At 41.9% G+C, this 22,218-nt stretch overlaps 1 protein-coding gene across 1 annotated transcript in view; it reads right to left on the reverse strand.

The window, feature by feature from the left end:
• Nucleotides 1–22,218, reverse strand: part of WDR49 (WD repeat domain 49) — a 270,818-nt gene that overhangs the window by 160,301 nt on the left and 88,299 nt on the right. The window contains exons 7-8 of the mRNA XM_082251290.1: nucleotides 19,623–19,856; nucleotides 5,501–5,665 (exon numbers count right to left, since the gene is read on the reverse strand). Of these exons, the coding sequence (XP_082107416.1) occupies nucleotides 5,501–5,665; nucleotides 19,623–19,856 (399 nt within the window). The remainder of the gene's footprint in view (nucleotides 1–5,500; nucleotides 5,666–19,622; nucleotides 19,857–22,218) is intronic.

A 22,218-nucleotide genomic window follows, 5' to 3' on the forward strand; every position in this document is an offset into this window, starting at 1 on the left:
AAATAAATGCACCAATCAGCCTTGACTTTATGGCCACCCACCTAATAGGTCCCCCTTTTGCTGCCAAAACAACCCTGGTCCCACTCGGCATGGATGCCACTAGACCTCTAAATCTATGCTGTGGTATCCGACACCAAGCCATCAGTAGCAGATTATTTAAAACCTGAAATTGCAAGGTTAGGCCTCTTTGGATCTGACTTGTTTTTCCAGCACATCCCACAGATGCTCAAAGGAGTAAGATCTGGAGAATTTGGAGGCCATGTCAACACCTCAAACTCGGTGTTGTGTTCCTCAGACCACTCGTGAACCACTTTTGCAGTATGGCAGGGCACGTTATACTGCTGAAGGAGACCACTGCCATCAGGGAAAACTGTTTTTATAAAGGGGTGTACTTGGTCTGCAACAATGTTTAGAGAGGTGGTACACGTCAAGTAACATCCACATGAATGGCAGGACCCAAGGTTTCCCAGCAGAAAATTGCCCAAAGCATCATACTGCTTCTGCTGGCTTGCCTTCTTCCCATACTAGACCCTGGTGCCATTTCTTCCCTAGGTAAGCGACACACACACACCTGGCCATCCACATGATATAAAGAAAATGTGATTCATCAGACCAGGCCACCTTTTTCCATTGTTCCATGGTCAAGTTCTGATGCTCACGTGCCCATTGTAGGTGCTTTTGGCTGTGGACACAAGTTGGCATGAGCACCAACCTGACCGGTCTGTGGCTATGCAGCCCCATAGACAACAAACTGCAGCGTACATTTTTTTTCTGCTTTCGAAACATCAATTTCATTAGCAATATGTTTACTTGCTGCCTAATATATCCCTCCATCTTTCAGATGCCAAGATAATAAGATAATCAATGTTATTCACTTTACCTGTCAGTGGTCATAAGTTTATGGCTAATCGGTGTAGTCGGGGGTTCTCAAATTGAACTTTAAAAGTGAAAATACACTTGAATATTCTCTACTCCTTTAGTAAATAAACTCCATTGTGTGTTAGCACCTAATAATTCTTGTGTGACAGAAGCAATGCTCAGGCTGGTTGGGATCCCATTACAGTGCACTGAACTGTATAGAGGACTCTCCAGTTTCACAAGCGCCTGCCAAATAAAACAATCAAGCCTGCAGACACCTAATATGTGATCAGAACACTAGCCGCTGTCACATGCTGGAAAAAAATCATTTTTTTTTTCTGAATTTGGATAAAACTTGGCTGATCCTCTCCAATTTGTGAGATGAAACTGCCATAGCCCTGTCATTTGTACACTGTACAGCTAACACTTTAAGGGACACGGGAAGCAAAAAAAGACTATAAAATGCAAAATTGAGGCTGGATCCCAAGCAGAGGGCAGAGGGAAGGAATTATTGTTTTGTTTTTTCCTGAAAGCATCTAGCAATAAATCTCGCCATACATTAAAAGATTTTCTTTCAAAATCCTTCATTTCAGGAATGTTTGTTCAATTTTAGAATCGTTAATGAGTTCAAATCAGCAATTATTTACAACTGCAGTGAGGAGAAGATTTGAAGTACCATGATAGAAAATTTTCTCAAAAGAACACATTTTTAACAATAAATGTGGTTTTCTTTTGGGAAACGACATTTGTTTCAAAATCAAATGTTAAAAGCAAACAACATTTTAATATGGTTTTGAACAACCTTCAGTTACTTGTATTGTAAAACAGTTGTATGCCTAGGAGTGCTGTGTGATCTTCACAGACAACCTCTGAGCAAACAATGGGGATGGTTTACTAAATCTGGAGAGTGCAAAATCTGGTGCAGCAGTGCATGGTGGCCAATCAGCTTCTAACTTCAGCTTATTCAATGAAGCTTTGACAAAGAACCTGGAAGCTGATTGGCTTCTATGCACAGCTGCACCAGATTTGCACTCTCCCGTTTTTAGTAAATTAATTCCAATGTTAGGGGAAAATTTCAGTTATCTGAAATAATATTAAAAAAAGAATACAATTGACTATAAAAAAGACTCTCACTGGAGATGAGGATTGTACCTTAACTTCTTATCTTTGAGTCAGTTACAATAATAACATTTCTAATCTGATCTCTTATCTCCGTGGCCTAAAGCTGGCCATATACTAGTTACATAGTTACATAGTTTGTGAGGTTGAAAAAAGACACCAGTCCATCCAGTTCAACCTATGAGGTGTGTGTGTTTGCTGTTAACCGTACATTGTATACCCCTGTATGTTGTGGTCTTTAAGGTGCCCATCTAATAGTTTTTTGAAACTTTCGATGCTCCCTGCTGATACCTCTGCTTGTGGAAGAGAATTCCACATCCTTACCGCTCTTACAGTGAAGAACCCCCTGCGTATTTTAAGGTTAAACCGTTTTTCCTCTAGTTTTAGTGGGTGTACACATGTCTCTGAAAAGTTTGTTCCTTAGTAGAAGTTTGATCAAAATGTTTTGGTCTTAAGAAAATTTAGCCCCCGTTCACACTGGGGCGACCTGTCAGGTCGCCGTAGGTCGCCCGCCATACAGAAGCTATGGACCCGTTCTAATAGGAGCGACACAAGTCGCTCCAACTTAGAAAGAGGGTCCGGAGCTTCTTTGGGGCGACCCGGAGCGACCTGCATAGACTTCAATGTTATGAAGTCCGTGCCGGCCGCTCCGAGGTCACGGGGCGAGCAGCGTGCCGCGACCTGTGAGGTCGCCCGGCGAAGTAGCGTCGCCCCAGTGTGAACGGGGGCTTAGTCTGTTTTCTAATAATTAGTGGGGTCAAACAGATGTTTGTTTTTGACAACAGTGATGAGAAAATTCAAGGAAGCAGAATTAAAAAATTTTGCCAGTGAATGTGGTTTTTGTTCAGGAAAGTCCATGCATTCCCAAACCAAATGGTAAAAGCCAATGGTTTTTGAAGTACATTCGATGGACATTTGCCATGTCATCAATTGCACAAATGTTTGTACGGATGAAAATCTACTAGCATATGGCTAGCTTAACCCTTTAAAACAGCCTTTGCCACTCAAGTATGTCAAGAAAATTGGTTATATACAGTCACTGGCCACCTTATTAGGTACACTTTGCCAGTACTGGGTTTGACCCCCTATTGCCTTCAGAACTGCCTTAATTCTTTGTAGCATAGATTCAATAAGGTGACATGATAGCATTACGCAGTTTCTGCAGATTTGTCGACTGTACATCCATGATGCAAATCTCCCAATCCACCACATCCCAAAGGTGCTCTATTGGATTTAGATCTGGTGACTGTGGAGGCCATTGGAGTACAGTGAACTCATTGTCACGTTCAGGAAACCAGTGGTGAGATGATTTGAGCTTTGTGACATGGTGCATTATCCTGCTGGAAGAAGTCATCAGAAGATGGGTACACTGTAGTCATAAAGAGATGGACATGGTCAGCAACAATACTCAGGTAGGCCGTGGAGTTTAAACGATGCTCAATTGGTACTAAGGAGCCCAAAGTGTGCCAAAAAATATCACCCACACCATCACACCCCCAGCTTGAACCACTGATACAAGGCAGGATGGATCCATGCTTTAACGTTGTTTACTCCAAATTCTCACCCTATTATCTGAATGTCCCAGCTGAACTTGAGACTCATCAGACCAGGCAACATTTTTCCAATCTTCTATTGTCTAATTTTTTCAAGCCTGTGTGAATTGTAGCCTCAGTTTCCTTTTCTTAGCTGACAGGAATGGCACTCGGTGCGGTCTTCTGCTGCTGTTGCCCATCTGCTTCAGGGTTCAATGTGTTATGCATTCAGAGATGGTATTCTGCATACATTGGTTGTAACAAGTGGTTATTTGAGTTACTGTTGCCTTTCTATCATTTGGAACCAGTCTGCCCATTCTCCTCTGACCTCAACAAGGCATTTTCATCCACACAACTGCTGCTCACTAGATATTGTTTCTTTTCGGACCATTCTCTGTAAACCCAAGAGATGGTTGTGCATTAAAATCCCAGTAGATCAGCAGTTTTTGAATACTCAGATCAGCCCGTCTGACACCAACATCCATGCCACATTTACTAGATGCCTAAATGCATTGAGTTGCTGCCATGTGATTGGCTGATTAGCAATTTGTGTTACCAAGCAATTGAACAGGTGTATCTAATAAAGTGGCCGGTGAGTGTATATTTTTTTTTTCATTGCTCCTCCTCATTGTAAAGCTGTTTATAAACATGTGGGATTCAGAGCCATTTTCAGAAATGTATGAAGCCTTAAGGGGAATCATAAGAGCCGGTTCACACTGGGGCGACTTGTCAGGCGACCTGGTTGCCTGACAAGTCGCCGCGGGTCGCCTGCCATAGATTAGCACAGGACCGTTTTAATAGGAGCGACACAAGTCGCTCCGACTTAGAAAAAGGGTCCTGAGCTACTTTGGGGCGACCTGGAGCAACCTGCATTGACTTCAATGATATGAAGTCCGTGCATGCCGCTCCGAGGTCGCGGTGCACACTGTGCACCGCTACTTCACAGGTCGCCCCGGCAAGTCGGGTCGCGTTTATGTTAACCGGCTCTAAGGCATCCCAAAAGCTTGCATCTTTTTAAATTTAAGTCAGCAAATAAAGAGTATCACTTTGGCTGGGTACACGGGCCAAATATAGTCTCAAATCAGCCATTACAATAGAAACCGGCCAACTTTCGGCCCATGTGTACAGCTGCTTGTCTGACAGAAGCCAAGACCACAACCCGCTTCTGTCCAACGAGCAGGCTTGAAAAGCAGCAGCCAACTGGCCTCCGATCAGCCAATGGTGGGGGGTGACCCCCTGCCAGAACACAATAGCACAGCGAGGGAGATCACTGTACTAATATTGCTTGTGTTAGCAAAGAGATCAGTCAGCTTTTATTTTTTAATTCAGCCTGCTAAAAAAAAAAAAAAAACTTATAGTGTATACCAGGCTTTAAACTTCAACCTTTCTGCAATGTGTGTGTTTAGTAGGTGGAAAATGATTGGATGAGATATTCGTTTGCCCCATATGGAAATCCTGATAATATGCATACCAGGTTTGAACTTACCATTTGTTAATGGATATTTAGACCTAAAATAAAAATGGTTTACTGTCAATGTCATTTTTCTTTTATTGATAAACATATTAAAAAAAAAAAAAATACTTGCTTTAAATCCCCTAATTTGTCAGATAGTCAGCCCTTGTATTGGCCCACTAAGGTTATTTTAGACCAAACCTTCTGATACTTGGCCTTTTTGTGCAAGGAATGGACTCTCACTGGCTATTTTTGACAGCTGGGATATCATTTAGACAGGAAGGAAAATCGACTTATTTGATCATCACCTTTGCATGTGTATAGGGTTATCAAAGCATGATCCACAAGTTCATCACTGAATCTTTAAGATTCGGCATGTGTCCCATTTCTGCTCCTGAATGAGAAATGGGCCCGGGTAGCCAGCATGACATGTTTGTGGACTTGTATAAATTTGTTTTACAGCTATCACTGGCTAACAGCAGTAAACCCAGTGAACAAACAGAGATCAGTTACATATTGTAAATCACGTTTTCCTCACCTTTACTGTGCCATCAGTGCTCCCTGTTAGCAGCCTGGTTTCACTTGCATCTAAAGCCATAGTGCTAATCTCCGCATTTCCATGACAGCCTGCAAACTGTTTGATTTTCCGTCCTGTGTCTATCATCCAGAAAGTAATCGTTGATCCTGTGTCTGAGCTGATTACCTGAGAAGTGGTGGAAAATGATATTTCACTAGAATATTAATATGGTTACCATATTGAGATTTAAAATGCAAACCATTACCACATTTTAAAAGACATGGCCTCTATGGAGTACTCAGACTACTTATACAACTGCTAAATGATATAGACGGATTCTGTGGAATATACAGTGTAAACACGCTCTGACATGAGACAAACTGTCAAAATGGACACCTTCCAACATAACTGCAAGCTCCACCCTCCTTTTTGACAAGTCCCATTCGCATAGTCACATCTCCCTTTCAGAAGGTGGTGCTCTCCAGCAGGGCTGCCGCTAGAAATTGCGGGGCCCCGTTCAGACTACCTGGCAGGGCCCCCCCCCCCCAAGAAAATATTAAAGTTAAATTTAGCTAAAATTACAACAAAATCACTATTAGCAGACACAAATATAACATAACTCGCATAATTCCTGCTAAATCTAAAAAAAAAACAATGTTAAATAAAAAAGATGAGATGAGAAAAATATACAGGCTGAGCAGTTGGAGCTCAGTGATCAGAGAGACAAAGAGAGAGAAACAAAGTTACAATTTACAAATAAACTCCTGAGCAGAGATAAGTGCTGGGAGGTGGGCCCACACAAGGGAGGGGGATTTGTGAGGGACGACTGTCTCTTTCTCAACAGATACAAGCTGATAGCAGGGAGAGGGACAGATCAGATTCAGGTGCTGGAGGAAGATTTCTGTATTTGTTGTCCATCACTAATCCCCCTCTCTGTGTGGGCCCCCCCTGTGTGCTTGGGCCCCCTACAAGAGGGCTGGTGGTCCCCCCCTATCAGCGGCCCTGCTCTCCAGTATGAGTGCTGTAAGAAGAAAATGCACCCAGCCATAGGTCTGTATGTTAATGTCTATTAATCTGTGCCCGTGATTGTCTCTGTGTGCCAATGCAGCGCAAGGACAAGGTTCTCTGGTACCCATGTCTGGAATCCATGCCTACAGCTCCCAGTCTAGACATCCCTAGCTGTTACCAGGGGAGTTTGATCATGTGATATCTTTTTTGACAGATTTGTAAACACGGCCCCCCTATGGTGGCTCTTAATATTTTGTACTAGCAGATTATTATCCACTACCTTTGTTACATATTTCAAAACTGTTTCATTTCATAGATATTTGTGTATGCATCAATCCCTGAGGAAGTGAATGCTTGTTCACGACACATGTTGGGCCATTAAGAAGCATTCTCATACATATTATGGACCGTTTTCTGGAATACTATACCTGGCTATGAAATATATTACGTTAATCTCCATAAATCTGTTTGACAATACGGTACCTGTCCCTGTTTATCTGTTGAGATTGTATGTACCAATAAATCTGTATTTTAAAGTTTACCATTTGGTGTGTCACACCTAATTTAAAGTCCCAAGGGCAAATTGTTGCAATTTCCTATGTTATATATGGAGGTGCGTCATGGGTTTCATCAAGACACATCTCTTTATTCAGTTAATTTAGGAATGATTACCACAGTTGCCCTCATTCATAAATTAATGAAGAGCAGTACTGACCTGTCACACTGACAGTCCAATGCTGCAGATTGCACTTGGAGGACAGCTCTCCCAGAGTAGACACTGAGGCTCAGCTCTCACTTTGCCATCCATGTGCCCCTTGAACTCTGTTTATCAGTGTCCCAGATCCTGATACAGAGCCGGTGGTTGTCACACTGACAGTCTAATGCTGCAGATTGCACTTGGAGGACAGCTCTCCCAGAGTAGACACTGAGGCTCAGCTCTCACTTTGCCATCCATCTGCCCCTTGAACTCTGTTTATCAGTGTCCCAGATCCTGATACAGAGCCGGTGGTTGTCACACTGACAGTCCAATACTGCTGATCGCACTTGGAGGACAGCTCTCCCAGAGTAGACACTGAGGCTCAGCTCTCACTTTGCCATCTGTCCCTTGCACTCTGTTTATCAGTGTCCCAGATCCTGATACAGAGCCGGTGGTTGTTACACTGACAGCAGGGCTCCTGTGTTTTAATTGGGAAGACTTCACTCTCCTAGTGTAATATGCAGGACTGAGCTAGCAGATCGACAGCTCAGTCCTGCATGGTATAGGATATGGCTTGGCCATGAGGTGACAGGAGAGGCTCAATCCTTATCTGTAACCCCCCTGTACAGTGCCCTAGGTGGGTGCCTCGGTAGCCTCTGCCTTGATCCAGCCATGTGCCAATACCTGTCAGTCTTTGTTTGCAACTTCAGTCTGTGTAAGACAATTTGTCATTCTGTGCCTTTTAATGTTTCCATATTTTTCTGTCAGGATCTGCCAATTTGTCTGTTAGTGATTGCCAATCTGTCTGCCCCCATATGCAGCTTTAAGTAGCCCGAGTCAAACCTCTCCTCTCTGTACCCATCAATGCCTATACCTCTTTGGATGGGTCGAGCCTTTGACAATACAGTTGCAAATTCGAAGAGGGGTAACCAACAATTAATTAGTCTATTGTACATATCTTTATGTCTTCACTACCTTACTGGTATTTATAGTAATAAAAGAGAAGTATGGGATATTTTTTTAAAGAATTATACTTACCTAGGTAGATGCACCATCGGTCCAATGCTATGTCCGTCCCCTGCCGACTCCAACACTGAGAACCGTGCGATCAAAGACTGCTGATCGCTCAGTTGAACAGAGCCTATGACTGTCAGTCACTGGCTCTCTGCTCTGGATCTGCTTTGGCTGTACTTCTCCTTTAAGTCAACCAAATTGATAACATTTCACATAAACTTTAATATGTCAATGTATATTTAAATGTTTTCAATAGTTATAACCAGGGCTTTTTTCAGCGGGAACAGTGGGAACCCAGTTCCAGCACCTCAGCAATGAATGTATATAATGGCAAGATGTGCTGGGCTGTGCTGGAAGGCCTATTGATACTGGCTTCTAGGGGATCTATTTTCACTGGTGGGGATTTATTTTGCAGGGGGGAGTCTATTGTTGCCGGGGAGGACTAATGTTGCTGGTAGGGGATCTATTGTTGCTGGGGTGGATTTTATGTTGCTAGGGTGGTCACTTGATGCTAGGAGGGATCTATTGAGGGAGGGGTCTATTGTTGCTGGCTGCTGGAGGGTCTAATGATGCTGGCTGCAGGGAGATTTGTTGTTGCTGCTGGGGGTCTATTGTTGCTGGGGATATATTGTTGGAAGCAGGGGGTTTGTTGTTGCTGGCTGCAGGGGGATCTATTTTACTGCTATTCTTGTTACCATTGACAAATTCCATCCAAATTTCTTAGCACCACAAAGGTTACTTGGTTCTGTATTCTCTATAAGGGGTGATATTGGTAGGTGGGTAGTGGTTGGAACCAAGGGATGGTGCTCGAAGGTGGGTAGAGGGTGAAGACAAGGTGTGACTTTAAAAGGGGTAGTTCCTGTACCTATTATCTGAGAAAAAAAGCCCTGTTTATAACTTTGCATCTTTCTTTAAAGGAGTACCAGGTGATACTGCCACGAAGGACCATTTTCAAGCACTTCCTATTATAGGGTGACAACTGTGCCCTTGCTTTGTCACCTTGTCACATTTTTTATATAGTGTTATTCCAAATACAATCAGTTTTGAAGATATCTTTTCATTTTGATTTTTTCCACTGAATTTCAGCGGTCATTATTATCTACATACTGATAATATGTAAATTTCTGATGATGTACTTCCGGATAAACACATTTTATTATAATACATTATACTATACACTCTAAATTCTTTTGATGTATATTTTACAATGTATGCACTTCATTTTTTCTGGCAACGATTATATCATATTTCATTCACCATTTTCAATATATACTTTTATATATATATTTTTTTCACATTTTTTCACATTTCTTTGCCAGACTTACTTTATTGATTTACATATATATATACACTTGAAGTAGGACATTACACCTTCACTTTTCATGTATCTTCCATCATTTGTCGTTGCTTCACTATTTTATTTGCACATACATGTGACGACTTTTCACCAATTGTTACTATGCTCAATTATTCTTCATATGTCCATATATGCGTTTGTATTTTTCTTTTTATACGCATATATTCGTGCAGCCTGTTTTTTGAGAGAATCCGTAAATGCACTCATGTTTTTAATCTTGTGTAATTGTTTTTGTTTAAAACAATGAGATTGGTATCACTTTTCCCTATTTGGGATCCTATGTGCAATCAGAATGTCTACACTGTGTCATTGCATAACAGCTTGTTGGAATCATCTATCCACGTGTCTTACCATGTGTTCTTTATATCTCCTAATTGATGATTCTCCTACAAATATCAAGCTGCTCTCTGCAATCCCACAGTGTGGTTATGAGTAAGCGACTGGGAATGTCGTGAAACGCGTCAACCTTTTTGTCTGCTTGTACACTGTCTGTCATTTGATTTTATTGGAAGAATAAAGGAAACACTTTTGATTTCAAGAAAAACTTCAACCAGAGTGCTGTCATATTTCCTCACACTTTGTATGCTTCCGGACTACGGATCCGACCTGCACCAGGTTCCTGGACACACACCTGAGCGGCTACACCCTTCTGTTTTCCTTGTCACATGCTCCCTAGTTGGAGTCCATAAGCAACCTTGCTGATACACATTGTGAAGATCCAGTCCACCATTGTGACTATCAGAAACCTGATCCAGCGGCCGGTGCGTTGGGGGTGCAGGGGCGCGGCCCCCCCCTATCAATGCGTCCGGCCCCCTGATCTGCATGCAGGGGCGCCGGACGCATGGAGTTCAATGGGGCTTTTTTTTTGGCATCACCTGATTAGAGCCAGAGGCTCTAATAGGGCGATGCAAAGGGTGGACCCGGGGCGCAGAGCAGTGTGTCCCGAGCCCACCCATTGTGTGACAATAGCGAATGAAAATTTGCTATTGTCACACGGATCCTCCTCCTGGCCAATCAGCGAGCAGGTCCGATACGCGCTTCCTGATTGGCCGCAAGGCAAACCCCATGTCATTGGCCGAGGAGGAGGCGGGAGCGGGAGGACTTGAGGAGACGCGCCGCCGGGGGATTGAAGAGAAGCCGTCCGCCGGGACACTGAGGAGAAGGCGCAGCTCCAGGGCTCCAGGTAAGTGCACTGGTCTGGGGGGGGCACACTGCATTGAAGGGGGCACGCACGCACACTGGTCTCTGCATTCAAAGGGGGCATGTATGCTGGTCACTACATTGAAAGGGGGCATGTACGCTGGTCACTGCATTGAAGGGGGCATGTACGCTGGTCACTGCATTGAAAGGGGGCATGTATGCTGGTCACTACATTGAAGGGGGCATGAACACTGGTCACTGCATTGAAGGGGGCATGTACGCTGGTCACTGCATTGAAAGCGGGCATGTACGCTGGTCACTACATTGAAAGGGGGCATGTACGCTGGTCACTGCTTTTAAAGGGGGCATGTACGCTGGTCACTGCATTGAAAGGGGGCATGTACACTGGTCACTGCATTGAAAGGGGGCATGTACGCTGGTCACTGCATTGAAAGGGGCATGTACGCTGGTCACTGCATTGAAAGGGGGCATGTATGCTGGTCACTGCATTGAAGGGGGCATGAACGCTGGTCACTGCATTAAAAGGGATATGTACGCTGGTCACTACATTGAAAGGGGGCATGTACGCTGGTCACTGCATTGAAAGGGGGCATGTACGCTGGTCACTGCATTGAAAGGGGCATTTACGCTGGTCACTGCTTTGAAAGGGGGCATGTATGCTGGTCACTGCATTGAAAGGGGCATGTACGCTGGTCACTGCATTGAAAAGGGGCATGTATGCTGGTCACTGCATTGAAGGGGGCATGTACGCTGGTCACTGCATAGAAAGAGGGTATGTACGCTGGTCACTGCATTGAAAGGGGGCATGTACGCTGGTCACTGCATTGAAAGGGGGCACGCTGGTCTCTCTGCATTGAAAGGGGGCACGCTGGTCTCTCTGCACTGAAAGGGGGCACGCTGGTCTCTCTGCATTGAAAGGGGGCACGCTGGTCTCTCTGCATTGAAAGGGGGCACACTATACCTTAATTACTGAAGGCCCCTTTTACACTTTTGCGACCTCAAAGTCACGCAATTTTTTACAGCGTTTTTTGCCGCAAAGCAATGCCTATTACATTTTTCTGTTTGCGTCCCCCCCCCCCCCCCCCCCAAAAAATTTAGAGCACCAGCCGCCACTGTCCAGAGGAAAGAAATGCAGCGGATGCTGGAGTGAGTGCATGTACACGAGAAGTGGCTGCAAAAAGGCTGGAGGAAATCACAGCACATCAATGCAAACAATAAGACAATAAGATGCAACAAAAAGTATGGAAGAAAGGGAAAAACACAATTTATAAAAAAACACAATTGAAATTGTTTATAATACGCAGAGCTTGTCAAACTAAATGTCATTCTTTTAAAAGTTAGATGTGCTTACAAAACAAACACAAGCCATACATGTCTATTTCACATGCAAGCTGTGTTTAGGTAGAGCACACTTAGCACAATAGACAAGCCTTTCTCCTTCAATCTTAGTGAAATTATATAGATAGTTTACACTGTAGATGATCATTGAAAGCAGTAGGATGACACTTGAGAAGGGTTTTTTTTAGCTCAGCTGCATGGTTTTCAACAGTGGGTTATCCTGTTTGTATTGTATTCTCACAATGTCCACTTAGGAATCATGCTAATTACAGAATTATGTTACAATAAAACCATGAAATGAATATTCACAGAATAAAAACAACATAAGAATTTCTTTTTCGTTATATTGATCATTGATTTTCAGCTGGCCTTAAAGCAATATTAAACCCAAAAAACTGCAGTAAATACAGTTAAAGTGTATCTAAAATGTAATATATTGCAGCTTACCAATCCTTAGATGTGATGGCTGTATTGTATTAGTTTCCTTTTTGTACGCTTTTTTTTCTCTTTATTTTCACCTGGTGGTCAGGCAAGTAACATATTGTCTTAAGCTGGCCATCCATGGATTCAAATTCAGCTGGTTCAGCTAGGACTGACCAAAATTCGATCCATGTATGGGCAGACTGATTGTACCCAATCCAATCCATCAATCGACTTGGGTACAACCAGCCTGTAAAATGTATTACATGCGATTACTGGCAGCGGCTATAGCTGCTAGCAGTAATCATTGTGTACTGTCGGCTGGGAAAGCTCCCTGCAGCCCCCATGGTGGAAGGAAATACATTTTGAATCATCAATGGGTTGCTTTAGGGCAGGGATGTTCAAACTGTGGCCCTCCAGATGTTGCAGAACTACAAGTCCCATGAGGCATAGCAAGACTCTGACAGCCACAAGCATGACACCCAGAGGCAGAGGCATGATGGGACTTGTAGTTTTGCAACAGCTGGAGGGCCACAGTTTGCATATCCCTGCTTTAGGGTGTCTCCACTCTGGGTGGAGGAGCAACAGAGACCCCCTTGGCCAGCAGCATTGACAATCTGGTGAGAGGTAAGTGTTAGACCAGCAGATTTAGATGGACTTGACTAAGAAATTAAAGCTGAACTCCAGCTCCAGCAGTTACAGCAACAGATTTATTTCCTTTTGGGATAAAGGTTTTACATAAATAAAAAAAGGTTACCATTGTATGCACCCCTATTAGTGTTAAACTATTTGTTTCCACCAGCTGACACTTTTGCTAACAGCTTGGTCTGTTAAAGAAAAAAACAAAAACGAATGCAGCCATCACTCTTAAGGCCCGTACACACGTACCGATCGTCGGCCGAAAATCGTCGGCCGACGACCGATCTGCCGATTGTAGGCTTGTTAGTATGATGCCTCCGACAGCCGTCAGCGCACATTCGGCCGAAAAGAATCTGTCTTGCAAGCATTAAAATTTTTGTATGCCGACACCAGAGCGGCCGATTGTTCGCCAGTCAGTACAGAATTCGGCCGACAGACAGCAGATTTGCAAGACTGGGCATGCTCAGAAAAGAAAAAACACACGGAAAGTTAACCATTACATGACATCACTTCTGCAGTCGGCTGTAGTCGGCGGACAAAATTCTTGTGCAGTCTTTGCACTTTTCAACAGACACGACAGCCCGGGGACAAAAGACGGCCGATCGTTCGCAGACGATCGGTACGTGTGTACCGGGCTTTAACCTTCCTAGCGGTATTCCCGAGTGTGACTCGGGGTAAGATTTTAGTGCCAAAAGCGGTAACCCCGAGTCACACTCGGGGTAGCGCTAAGAAGATCGCTGGATGCTGGAGGAGGTTTTACTTACCTTTTCTCCGGGATCCAGCGATGTCTGCGGGCGGTGTGCGGCGGCGGAGCTTCCTCCCGATCGTCTGCGAGCCCCGGCTTCCGTCTCCGGCGACGTGACGTCCGCCGGGGGGTGGAACCGGGGGCAAATTCAAATGTAAAATGCACCAAACACACTGATACCATTCAAAATAAAATAAAATCACATTACATTGCCCCCCAGTGCCCTTATATATATATATACGTATATATATATATACACGCATATACATTATATATATATACACACACACACATATATATATATATACATACATACATATATACATATATATGTGTATATATATATATATATATACACACACGTATATATATATATATATATATATATATATATATATATATACACGTAATTCTTGTGAATGAGCAGCCAAAACCAACTGTATACATTATATATATATATATATATATATATATAAATACGTATATATATATATATATATATATATATATATATATATAATATATGTATACATACATACATATATATATATATATATATATATATATATATATATATATATATATATATATATATATATATAATATATATAATAAATGTATACAGGTCGTTTGGACTGCTCATTCACAAGAATTACATGCAAAATAATGGTACCGCTTTCAGCACCTAAAATCCAAAAGAATCATACCGCCAGGGAGGTTAATCACTTGTCTACCAAGATTTATTTATAAATGTGATGGTAGACAAGTGGTTATATCAAGCTCACAGCTGCTACTGCAGTTGTGAGTTTAGTACCATCTTTAAGAGCCAGTGAAGGGCTTTCCAATAAAAGTGAATTGGTGGCTCTAGATATCAACATAAAGAGTATCTGTCAGCTGCCCATACTATTACAAAGCGTGTCAGCCTCCTTGTGATAGCAATAAAGATAAAAAAGAAAATAGAAAAATTGTAAAAAAAAAAAATTGCATAAAATAAATAAAAATAATTGAAAAAAAAAAAAAACCTAAAACACCCCTGTCCCCCTTGCACACACCCCATATAAAAAGCCCAGTGCAGGGGGAGCATGTATATGTAAAAATCTATTGTGGCACGCTTGTGAGGTATCATGGGGTATGTCGGAGTGAGGGCAATAATTCTAGGACCATAGTTTATGGTTACCACGGAACTGATAACCTGTAAAGGAGAATTTTGGGTATCATAGTTTTTTGCGATTCCATAGGTGTGCACAATTTTGAGACTTGACATGTTTGGTATCTATTTACTTGACACAATCCATAAGAAATTGCTCTCAATGGCGACCCTGATGATGGTGCCACATCCCAAAGGTATGCAAATGCAGAAAAAGGGGGTTCCCCTATGGTTGGACTTTTCAGGCACTCTAGTGAAAATACAATAGTATAGTATAATACAAAATTAATTGTATTGAAAAGATAAGTTCATACATATAAAAGCATGGCAAGCAGTTATGAAAATACAAAAGTTGCAGACAACATGAGTACTGTAGAAGTAGGGACCCAACGCGTTTCAAAGTGTAATACTTCTTCCTCAGGGGTACTCTTTAGCTTACAGTGTCTCTATTAACTACGTTTCTATGACAAATATCTTGCTTGCACAATAATAAAAGCAACTGAACTGTGGAGGTCCATGTGATAGATCTTTGTGAGCTGTGGTCATGAATCTTTGAAGCTGCTTATCTCAGTTCAAGGTGCTCCCTTCTTTGGACTTCAGCTACCCAATGGGCTTTGCTGGTAGTCTTCCCACACTTTGGCTGAATCATTGGGCTATTACAACTATTTATACCATCATCTGAAAAAAGGGGGGTAAAATTACCAAAACTGCGCAAATGGTGTGAATAGGTAAATAAATATAAAGGGATATAGTGGAATCTCTCCCACACTGTCAGCTGCTACACAAACGTGAAAACGTGATAATAGTGAACAGAAAAGGAAATAGTAGCGCTCGACAGAATATAAATAAATCAATCAATAAATCAAAAAACGTGCAATTAAATTGTGCAATTAAAGTCTCTTTGCAGTGCAGTATCTCTTAACAATCAACCATTTATTAAGATGAATTGCACTTACTAGACATTAGTAGATAAAAAGCCTTTAGTTTAAAATCATTCGCTGGGGATGGGAGACTCCGCTCCACGCTGCGCTCCTCAGACCTCAGACCCGGAAGTGTATGGTCTCACGTTCCCGACGTTTCGTCAGTCACAGCTGACGTCATCAGGGGATCATGTGACCATACCTTGTTTCACATTATTTATGCTGATCATGACCGCGCCTGCACCAATCACTTCCTTGGTATGTACTCCTGAACCGCCCATGCCTCACGGCTTGTAAGTTCAGCCCCTACATTGTTTTAGTCTCTACGGGCATTCTGATTAATGCGCTCTAACAATGCTGCATATTCGGACATTCTAATCAGTGCAATCTGTCATTACTGCATACTCATAACCAGTTTTATTTCACTAAATCCCGGAAGTGTTGCAGAAGTTACACATATAAATAGTGCCGAATACTATAACCAGATTTTGTGTCCAATCCAAGGACACAGGACAAAATTTCACTATCAAAAAGTTTATATCCTGCAGATCCACCCATGTAACCTACATGATAACTTGTCCATGTGGATTACAATACATTGGGAGAGCCACCCGAAAGTTATCTGTTAGAATCAATGAGCATATTAAAAATGTGAGAAACTGGTTCCCCAAACACAGCCTCTCCAACCACTTTCGCCTGTACCACAACAGAGATCCCACCCTGATGTCTTTTTGTGGGATAGATAAAGTGGAGAACCATTGGAGAGGAGGAAATATGACACAGAAGGTTTCAATAAATGAAACTGAATGGATCTATAAAATGAATACTTTGCATCCGGCAGGTATGAACCTTGATATTGATTTAAATTATTATATATCCAATTTTTAATATTTTTACACATTTTTAGTCCTCAGTCCTATAAGCTATCCAAATTCCATCCAATTTTATTTAATTTTTAGTCAATTTTTAGTCTTTTTTATATTTATATCCAATATTTATTTGTGTTTAATATGCACTATGCCACTGTTATTTAATTCTGTTTTAAAATAAGCCAATCCCGCAATCACTTCCAAAATCTGGTTATAGTATTCGGCACTATTTATATGTGTAACTTCTGCAACACTTCCGGGATATAGTGAAATAAAACTGGTTATGAGTATGCAGTAATGACAGATTGCACTGATTAGAATGTCCGAATATGCAGCATTGTTAGAGCGCATTAATCAGAATGCCCGTAGAGACTAAAACAATGTAGGGGCTGAACTTACAAGCCGTGAGGCATGGGCGGTTCAGGAGTACATACCAAGGAAGTGATTGGTGCAGACGCGGTCATGATCTGCATAAATAATGTGAAACAAGGTATGGTCACATGATCCCCTGATGACGTCAGCTGTGACTGACGAAACGTCAGGAACGTGAGACCATACACTTCCGGGTCTGAGGTCTGAGGAGCGCAGCGTGGAGCGGCGTCTCCCATCCCCAGCGAATGATTTTAAACTGAAGGCTTTTTATCTACTAATGTCTAGTAAGTGCAATTCATCTTAATAAATGGTTGATTGTTAAGAGATACTGCACCATGAGAGTATTCTTTTGTCCCCGTTTATGGCTTGGCATCCTGTCTATGGCATTGTCTTTGGCTGTGGTGATGTACATCTATGGAAACGAGATGCACTGGATCCTATTTGAAATACACAGCGTGTTTGACCCCCTGTAATTAAGGGGTCCAGTGAATCTGGTAAGCGGTATATACATTTATCTCACTGGGTGATTGTGTGGAGGTGAAGGCTTTGTTAAAGAAACCACCCCATCAAGTCTGTGTCTTCTATATTGGTCGACTACTATCCAATTGCTTTGGACACCAGAGACTTTAATAGCACGATTTAATTGCATGTTTTTTGATTTATTGATTGATTTATTTATATTCTGTCGAGCGCTACTATTTCCTTTTCTGTTCACTAATACCATCATCTGAACCTATCACATGGACCTCCACAGTCCGGTTGCTTTTATTATTGTGCAAGCAAGATATTTGTCATACAAATGCAGTTAATAGAGACACTGTAAGCTAAAGAGTACTCCTGAGGAAGAAGTATTACACTTCGAAACGCGCTGGGTCCCTACTTCTACAGTACTCATGTTGTCTGCAACTTGTGTATTTTCATAACTGCTTGCCATGCTTTTATATGTATGAACTTATCTTTTCAATAAAATTAATTTTGTATTATACTATACTATTGTATTTTCACTAGAGTGCCTGAAAAGTCCCACCATAGGGGAACCCCCTTTTTCTGCATTTACTTGACACAACCCAATCTTTCATATTTTACCAAAAAACTGGGTATGGTATTGGGCTTTTTTTACTGAAGTCAAATCCACTTACACTTGGAAGTGTAGTCGCTGTAGATTTGAGGGGGACATGCAAGGAAAATAAAAAAAAATTTTTGCTTGCACATGATTGGATGATAGAAATCAGCAGAGCTTTCCCTCATTTCAGATCTTCCCCTCAGATCTACAGCGACTGCCCTTCCAAGTACACTTGTAGTACACAGTGGATTTGCCTATAGTAGATCAATGGCAATGTGTTTGTTTGCATTAAAATTCATTTCGTTTTATTTTTGCCTGCAAATACGCATTTGATAAATACCTGGGCAAATATCGTGCAACATACAACATTTCAAATACCACCATTTTATTCTCCAGGGTCTTCGCTTTCAGAAAATGTATACGTGTGTGTGTGTTTGTGTGTGTGTGTGTGTGTGTTTGTGCTTGTGCTTGTGCTTGTGCTTGTGTGTGTGTGTGTGTGTGTGTGTTTGTGTGTAGGAGGGGGGTTACAGTCATTTCTAGCAAGAAATGCAGATTTGAACATTTGTGCAAAAAAAATGTTAAAGTTGCACCAGAAGCCAAGTGGTCTAGGATTGGTAAGCTCAAACATACTAATTTTTTGTATTTTTGTTTAGCACCGCTTTAAGGCATGCATGAAACAAATATGATCAAAGTACTCAAATGTGAACTGTCATATCTGCCAAAAGATTTCCATTTCCAGTTAGATCAGCTGTTCTTTTAATCCAGCCATCCTTACCAGCCCGGTCATGGACCTCTGCGCCAGTCCTGGACTGTCACTTGATCCAGCAGGCTTTCCCTGGCTGCTGATTAGACAGTGCTCCCATGAGTCATAACTCTGCTTTATCCTCCTGTAAGCATGCTCACAGTGTTTGACAGCATTGTGAATATTGGCACAGTCTTATTTGGTATTGGAACTCCCTCTCACAGGCTGTGTATGGGATTAGAGGAAGCTGAGATAAAGTCAAATGCATGTGTTCATTGCATCTACATTGATTTTAATTATTATTGTTACTGTACAATTGCATTCATCAAAATGAAAAAATGAGGTACAATTTTTTGCAACATTCCCTGTTCAAGAATGTACTAGCATTTAACCATCTGAAACTATAGAACACTAAGATATGTGGATATAATGAGCTTGATGATCCCAATCAGTAGCACAGTGGGCAATAATGATGACTGTGCTATAGAGGTCAGGTTCCACCAACTAAACCAATGATGTGCTATTGATCTGAGCGAATTCTATAACTGAATCTGTCTGTATTATTCAGCATCTGTTCTCATTACATTTCTCCTCCATGACACACACACCTGACTGTATTACACAAATCTGTGACTTGCATTTAAAGCTTACCTGTTTAAAAGTCGAGTTGTACAGCACGCACGTTACTGGTTTCTCATGGCTCGTCACTCTTTTGCTAGCCTCACTCTTCATTTCTAGAACTGCCAACTGATTGTTGAATGACAAAAAGAGGCGTCCGTGGGGTTCATAGAAATAGAAGGTTAATTGAAATTCCAGAGTTTTGGGGAAGATCCCAGCTAAACGTTGTATGCACACTTGATGATGAACATCCCATATCCTCAACACCTGCAAAATGATTACAATACAGCTGGTAATATTGCATTTTCAAGGCTATTACTGTATCTTGTATCTTATGTATACCCTATAAGAAATATGCTGAGGAAATAAAAGGATTCCTTTGTACCCAATGACAACCTAAAATAATAAAGCAAGAATTAAGTTGTGACATTATAGTTTTTTCCATATATGTTTAATGAAACAGTTATCATACTGAAGAATGGTAAAAGAAAGCAGTGGCATCACTAGGGTTGATGTTACCTGGTGCGGTAAAACATGGTGCCCCCCCCCCCAGGGGTGGCACCATGTTGTTCTGCCACTTCTCCTAGCACAAATTCTCCTCCAATCCTCTTTGCACAAATCCCCCCAATCCCCCCTCCTAGCACAAATCCTCCCTCCTAGCACAAATCCCCCCCAATCTCCTCTCATACCACATACCCCCAATCCCCCTTTTAGCACAAATCTCCCCAATCCCTCCTAGCACATATACCTTCATTCCTTCTCCTAGCACAAATTCTCCTCCAATCCTCTTTGCACAAATCCCCCCAACCCCCCCTCCTAGCACAAATCCCCTCTCATAGCATAAATCTCCCCAATCTCCTCTCATACCACATACCCCCAATCCCCCTTTTAGCACAAATCTCCCCAATCCCTCCTAGCACATATACCTCCATTCCTTCTCCTAGCACAGCCCCCCCCCCCATCATCCCCATTACTCTTTACAGCACAAATAGCCCCCCCCCCCTGCACAAACCTCTTATCTTATCTTAGCACCACTGAATGTTACCCCCCCCTCTTTTCATTATGTATAGTTCCCCCGGCCTGTAAGCTCCCCCCACCCCCAACTTACAGGTGGGAAACCAGGTAGAGGTGCAGGTTGTGCTGTACTTTCTTACTGCTGTCAGTGGAGCGCTCTTCTGTACAGCAGATAAAACAGGATTGAGCTGTACACAGTTTGATCACCCTGCCCCCTATCTCCTCCAATGACCACTCATCTCCCAGCAGCAGGGAATGAATTAAACACTGAACATGCCGATGTAAGAGCAATCCTGTGCCATATGCTTTATGGAGGATCACTCTGCTGACAAGAGGGGTTATGCACAGCCCGAACTCCCAGCTCTCTCCTCTCTGTTCTCTCCTTTGTGGACTTCACTGCTCCAGGCTGCTCTCTCCTTTTCCTGACCGTGAGTGTGGGGATGGGGTAAAGGCACTCAGTGGGCGGGCACAGCATCCATGAAAAGACTGGCCTGGGGGGCACAACTAAAATCAGCACTCCCCCCTTGATCCAGTGAAGGCAAGGGAGTCAAGTGCTAAAGAATCTCGATTTTGATGAATTTGAAATTTCAAAGGAGAACTAAAGGCAGAACTATTTTTTCATTTTGGATAGAGTAAGGGGGTTATAACCCCTGTTAGGTTTTTTGGCTAGCTATGATTTTCCTTCACTTCCTGTGCCATAACCAAAACAGGAAGTAAAAGAAAATCAATTCAAAGTAAGGGATTCCCTGGTTGTCTCCAGGGTCACCAGAGCTAGTGCCCCTATTGGAAGACTTCCCCTCTATTACTGTTCTGAGGACAACCCAAAATTTGGGATTTTCTTTCATCTTCACTTTTACTGATAACAAATAGATTTTTTATTGGTGTCTGTGTCCCCATTAGAGATATTCACCTTCTCTATTTGTCCTCTAACAGGTATTTTAATCCCTTTCCTCTCTGTTCAAAGTTAATCTATTAACATACAGTAAGTTTAGGTAGAGTTTGTTGAACACCACCAATGGTAGACCTGACCAAACTATAATTCGTTTCTAAGAATACATTTTTTTTGCTGACAGGAGGCATAAATGTTCATATTTGATGAATCATGTTGTTTCAAATTAGTACAAAGACTTGACAGTATTTTAAAAATTGTCAAGGTTGACAGGCATTCTATGGATACTTATAAAATGAGTCATATTATACAGGATGACCTCACACCAAAAGTTAATAATTACAAGGCAAGACCATAAAAGGCCAGCTTTAAAGTGTTGATATTTGGGATAATAAATCCAGAATTACATTTCCAAATGTAATGATTAGAGCAAAATAGTTTAATATTTGTAATATTTTGAAGTATATTTCCTGCCAGAGTTCATTTATTATTGCCTTTCTGATGTGTGCCCTGCTTCATTCTAACATCTTTTAAAGATTTGTCTAGGACTGCCCATTTATTTATATAGGGAAGACTTAAGAGATTTTGAAAAAATATATATAACTATGAAATACAATATTTTATTTGTTTGGGGCTAAGGATTCCTGAAAAGTTTAGAGTAACAATTTTGTGTAGGACAACAGCAGGTGAAATGTTAGGATGGGATAGCATTTTTAGCCTGTAGAA

The sequence above is a fragment of the Pelophylax lessonae genome, assembly GCF_965119305.1.
Source record: "Pelophylax lessonae genome assembly, chromosome: 3".
Classification (NCBI taxonomy): Eukaryota; Metazoa; Chordata; class Amphibia; order Anura; family Ranidae; genus Pelophylax; species Pelophylax lessonae.